The sequence below is a fragment of the Antrostomus carolinensis genome, unplaced genomic scaffold (genome assembly GCF_000700745.2).
Source record: "Antrostomus carolinensis isolate BGI_N321 unplaced genomic scaffold, ASM70074v2 scaffold21070, whole genome shotgun sequence".
In the NCBI taxonomy this organism is placed as follows: domain Eukaryota; kingdom Metazoa; phylum Chordata; class Aves; order Caprimulgiformes; family Caprimulgidae; genus Antrostomus; species Antrostomus carolinensis.
In genome coordinates this window covers 1-5620 of record NW_010290801.1, presented here as the reverse complement: position 1 = coordinate 5620, position 5620 = coordinate 1, and the positions used below count along the sequence as shown (strand labels likewise).

Below are 5620 nucleotides of genomic sequence, written 5' to 3'. Positions count from 1 at the left end.
TCAGTTTAACAAGTTCTACATCACCCACATCCATGTAATATATTGTGTCAGGAATACAGTAAATCATAACACAGCAAGATCTTCAGGCTTGTTTCTGCTATCAATAACTAATTCTGTACTTCAGGAAAACACAGCTGTGTCAGAAATAGATAAATTCTCTGAGTGCCCATATAGAAGCCACACTTACTACCTCACCTTCAGGCTAAAAGTGCGTACAGACAATTCAGCAGCAGCAGCTTTGATAACATACTTCAATTTCTCTTTCATATGTGCTTTAAATAGGAAGGAGCAGTTAGAGAGGGGGAAGAAACACCGGTATTCCTTAAAAATTATCTGTACATTTGGTCTATAATGTTGACCACTGAATTCTGCACTTCAAAAGCTGCAATATTCCAGTTATTTCAGTAGTTTATGTGCAGGGAGATCTAGTTTGCCTAAGTACCTTCTAAATATACAGACCTAGCCTTGCACATTTATCAAGCACAGAATTTTGTCATTTCCCTGTGACGTCTTCACACATTTTTTTGCTGCAGAAGAACCAGGTGAAATGCTGAATTTAGCATTTATTCTTTACACAAGTACCCAGAGCCTGAAGGCTGTTTTTTTTGAATGTGGAGAACACAACCCATGCTCTTACACCGAATTCAAGGCTATGCACAGGTGATACCCATGTGTGAATCAGTGTTCACATTGGTCCTCCACAGAGCAGCCACTGCCAACTCCAGAGGACTGCCAGGCAGTCATTGCTGTCTGCCTCCCAACAGAAAGCAGCAGCACAGGAGATGTAGGGCAAGCAGGGAAGGGCTACAGTGAGATTTTGAGCACAAGCAGCAGTGAGACAACTATCTCTCCCTGAGAGATAACAAGTTTTAAACACCCAAATTCCTTCTGTGCTTTGGAAAATAATTGTATTTATCATTTGTTTTGCAGTGTCAATCCAGTAAAAGAAGCGTGACCCTTCTAAAAGTACAGTTCAAACACCAGCAGGCAGTGGCAATCTGGACAGAAGAGATATTTTTTCCTTTGTGACAGTTACTCTTCAATCATTTCTGATTAATAATTAGCAGGATAGTGAGGTTTCTGTTCAAAGCCTGCATTGAAAGAACAGCAGTATAGTTGAGACATGTGAAGAAGATCCCAATTAAATTCTATTCACTACAAGATTCAGGAGAACTGAGATATCTGCAGCCTTTTAGTTTCAGAAAAGTATCTGTGACAGCATCTTCCTGAAAAGAAATCAGTCCCCATTTTCATACCCGCTTTTCCTTTCTTCAATAAAAAGTCCACATTTAAGTTGGAGGGGGAAAGTAAAGTCAGAGTGATGCTTGCTGACCTTTTGTAAGTAAAGCTACATGAAGAGTTTGACAAAGATGGAAAGTGATTCATATGAGAGATTACTCTGTTTAATGCATGCAGAAGAGATGGCAGAAAAGGTCAGCTGTTCACCTCCCTTGCATTTCTAACTATGCCTCGCTTTTCTCATCCAATGATGAATTAACAATATATGGCTTTTTGGCAACAACTCTGCACAGTCTCCCGTGATGACATTTCAGGATAGAGCACAAGATAACTTTTGCTTTCAGTGCTGCAAAGTATAAACTCAAAAATTCTGTTCCAAAAAGAAAAGTCTCCTTCCAGGTAAGACACGTACAACCCAGCAAGGCCTTGGTTTATTAAGCCAGCCATACTCAGGATAATCCCCAAGGGATTGCACAGATTGCTTTGGATAATCCAGGAAATTAAGGCCAGAAGTAGAAGCCAGCCTGCAGCTTTCAGTGGCATGCAGGTGAAATGCTGCATGCAGTGAGGGCATGCAGTCAGGGAGGCAGTGAGGGCATGCAGTCAGGGAGGCAGTGAGGGCATGCAGTCAGGGAGGTCGGATGGCTGCGTGGAGACTCGGTACCTTTTCATGCGTTCCTGTTCACTGGTGTCCAGCGCTTTCAAAGTGCGAGCATACAGGATCACAATGTCAGAACGTTTTGCTTTCTTATTGCACTGAAATAAAAAGACAAGTTCAGTTCATCTACAAGAATTTAATCATGCAAACTATGCCTCCCTACCAGTTGCTAGGTATTATTTTGAAAAATCTTTTCAGCTTTGAAAGGAGGGGTTGTCCAGTTGAAAACAAGTCCACAAAAACACAAACATCCCACAGCGTGTTTGCAGACACTCCCTCAGACAGACACCAGAGCTCTAATCAGAGCTACCACCACAGTTTAGGTCACCTTTAATAATGTATCTCCTTGTTTCCCACTAAATTTGTTCTGCTAAAGCACCAGCGACACAGCATGGTCAGGTAAATTCTAGGGACAAAAGAAAAAACAAAACAAAATAACCCAAACAAACAAAAAACCCCAAAAGTAGACAAAGGGGAAGGAAAATAAATCTAAAACAAAAGACCAGCCCAACCTCTAATTTGAAACATCAAGACTGGCTGCTTGGCTGACAGACAAGGATTTGGGAACACCTGAGTATACTCCCAACTCTGTTATTTACAGACTATGTTCCTTTGATCCAATCCTATAAGCCCAAATCCATAAAAGCATTCCAGTGTCAGTACGAAACACTGACATCCCTCTGATTTCAGTGATACAGGGGAGCCAGATATTTCAATAATTTTGTGTCTGGCTGTGACCATTTAGTACTTTAGATTCACCTTAAAAAGAAGGGATAATACTTCCCTGAGTCGGGACCTGGAAGGAATGATGGCATCTGCAAGCTTACTGTCTGCAAATATACTTTGTTGATCAGAAAAGAGGCAGTGACTACTCAGATCAAGTAACCCCTGGTGAACATTAAATTATTATGTGCGCTTAAAATGCAGCCTTCTCTATTATTTAGTAGCATGAAGATATCAGAGGCAACAGTTTCAGATCAGACAAGCCCCCTCCCTTTGTTAAGAACTGCCTTGCAGAGCAGTAAGTGGCTAAGACGCCTTTCCTGGCAGCCAGCAGCCGTCACTGGCAGGATCAGGAATGCTGCAATTTCACAGTAACTTGCACTCAAGCCACTTAGTACACAGAGCAGCACACACAGCAGATCTGAGCTATTCATTTAGAGAACGCCCAGTCGCAAAGGACAGCGACTGCAAATGAAGGGGAGATGATTTATCTGCAAGGTTCTCTCCAAAGCAAGAAGTTCTCCCAGGAAATTTTCAATAATTACATCACTAGAAGAAAAAAAAGAAAAAAAAGAGGGAACAAGCACCCCTTACAAGTTGTTAGGGTTGAAGGAGGAGAAAGCAGTCACTAAATTCCAAAGAGCAAAGATGCCAGGAAGGTCTCCAGGAGTTCTGCCTGGGCTTGGAGTGGCTGATGAAAAGCTAACATAGAATTGACAAGGATAAGAAAAACAAGGTTTGGGCCTTTGCTATGGCAATGGTGATTCTCTAGGTTTAATCACAGTGCAGGTCAACAGGAAGCTCTTGTTGAGAGCAGGGAATCCTGCACAAAGTCAAGCAAGACTATGGAAGCTCTCAAAATGACAAAGCCAAAGAAATCCTGGGCTTCCAGCCACCGACTTGGAAAGCAGAACTGAATCCTTATTTACAAGGTACTCGTTGACCTATTTTTTGTCAACATTCCTTCCTGGAGAAAAGGACTAAGGAATGGAAGCACACCACAGAGAAGTGTAGACCTAATTGAAAGACATCAGTATTACCCATGGAAACCAAGCTGAAAAGAGCACCTTAAAAAGCAGATCCACCACTTGCAAATGGACAGCACAGGATGCAGCTTGTTTCTCAGTTTGCTCTCTGCAAGGTGGCTAAACAACCTCAGCTGCCTTTCCCAAAGGCATAGGCAGTTCAAACCAGAAGATTAACTGACTGAAAAAGGTTCTCAAACAGATTTCTTCTCCACTAACATATTCTTTATGCTTAATTAATTGCTTCTAGGAATCTGTCTGCCATCCCCACACTCCAGGACCACAGTGCAGCATTCTGAAACCAATTACAGGTTTAGCACTCGAACTCTTCTGAGTTTCTACTCACAAATGTTCTACTTCAGGGAGAAAATCCAAGTCAGAATCTTCCCTTTAAAGAAGCACTAGTTGTTCCTTGCCTAGTTACACCAAAATAACAGGGATTTTTGTTATTTCTGAGAGCAGGCAAAGGTGGATTCTTCACGCAGCAAGCGGTTGTAACAGTTACGGTGCTCCCGCCTGCAGAAGTCACCCGATAGCAAATCCTTTCCAGTGCACATAAATGTCCATTTTACCTGGGGGCACTTCCCTGCCTGTCCCTTCAGCCACCTTTCGATGCAGGTGTAACCAAACAGGTGGCCACATCGCAATGCAGAGAGGCGGTGGTCCCCAGCGTTCGTCCACTGCTCAAAGCAGATGGCACAGGTATCCCCTTCCTCCTCATCCAGCGCTGCAACAGGCACTGATGGTTCCAGTGTCTTTACTGGAGTTCTCTAGGATTAAAAATGTAAAAAAAAAAAACCCCAACACACATGTATTTATTTTTTTCAGTGCAGCGTTTACCATTTTTAATCTGTCTCTGAAAGCATTTAGATCATCTTACCTGCTTTTGATGGACTTCAGCCTCTTCATCTTCATGACTTCCACGTTCTGCAGAAGCTTGAGACAAAGCTTGAGGTGGCTCCACTTGGACCTGACTGGAAACTAAAGAAAGTTTTGCTTAAAATGAACTGATACAAAAAAGGGGGGGGGGGAAAGGAGTTCTCCGGACTTCCTGAAATCACCAGGGCATAAGGAAAGCAGTGCAACGATGGCACAGGTTACACACAAAGCTCCAGATCAGCGTCCTGGATTCTGAAGGTCAGGTAGTTTGTGTGTAAGCCCTTCTATTCACCAACGAAAGGGCTGGAGGACTTTATGCTTTTATAGAAAGCAGCAGAATCTCAGCATATTCAGTGAAAAAAAGAGGTCTTTTAAGGACAGCGATTGTTATCAGGATTTTTTTACCTGCTGGAAACAAACACATCTGCAAACAGGTATATGGTGAAGCTGATTTCAGGATACAACCCTCCATCATTATGCTCAGAGACAGACACCAATATGAAGAAGTTATTTTGCTGAGGGATCTAAGCATGCATATTTCATGTGCCAAGAAAGCATTTACCGTATGCTCTCTGTCCATTCACCCTCACTTAAGCAGTTTTCCAGCTGGTAGTTATCCAAACTATCGATTCTCCTGGGCCATATGCTTTTGTGGTGGGCCTCTGTTAGCCCTTCTGTTGAGGCACAGGCACACTGAAATGCTACATTTGGATTCCCACCACCAGCATACTAAAAAAGGAGCAAAAAAATCATTGTCTCCTCCATCTCCTGACAAAAGGGTTATTAGTCATATTTAGTATTCAAGGCAGATATTCTCAACCCAGTGGAGAGGTACCACCTAACCCTAGCTGATGGCAATAAAGTTTTCAGCCTCTGTGGCTCTGGGCTGAACAGGAACCAATGGCTTATATAAGCAAAAATAAAAGAGAAGGGAATTCCAGAAAAACCCAACAGAGAGCATATGTGCACACAATAATAGACAGCACTTAACAGCTTGAGCTCCTGTCACGTGTAAGACTAGCTGAGAGCAAGAGGAATGAATCTGTTCAAAGGACACCTCATAGATGGAGGGACAGGACACCATCCAGAGGGACCT

General features: G+C 42.7%; 1 protein-coding gene across 1 annotated transcript in view; it reads right to left on the bottom strand.

Moving 5' to 3' along the window:
• The window catches only part of RFWD3 (ring finger and WD repeat domain 3), a gene marked incomplete at its 5' end in the record, with an annotated part of 18018 nt that extends 13392 nt beyond the window's left edge, over positions 1–4626 (bottom strand). The window contains 3 exons of the mRNA XM_010174575.1: positions 1904–1995; positions 4218–4415; positions 4526–4626. Coding sequence (XP_010172877.1) covers positions 1904–1995; positions 4218–4415; positions 4526–4626 — 391 coding nt within the window. The remainder of the gene's footprint in view (positions 1–1903; positions 1996–4217; positions 4416–4525) is intronic.
• Between the last annotated feature and the right edge of the window lie 994 nt (positions 4627–5620).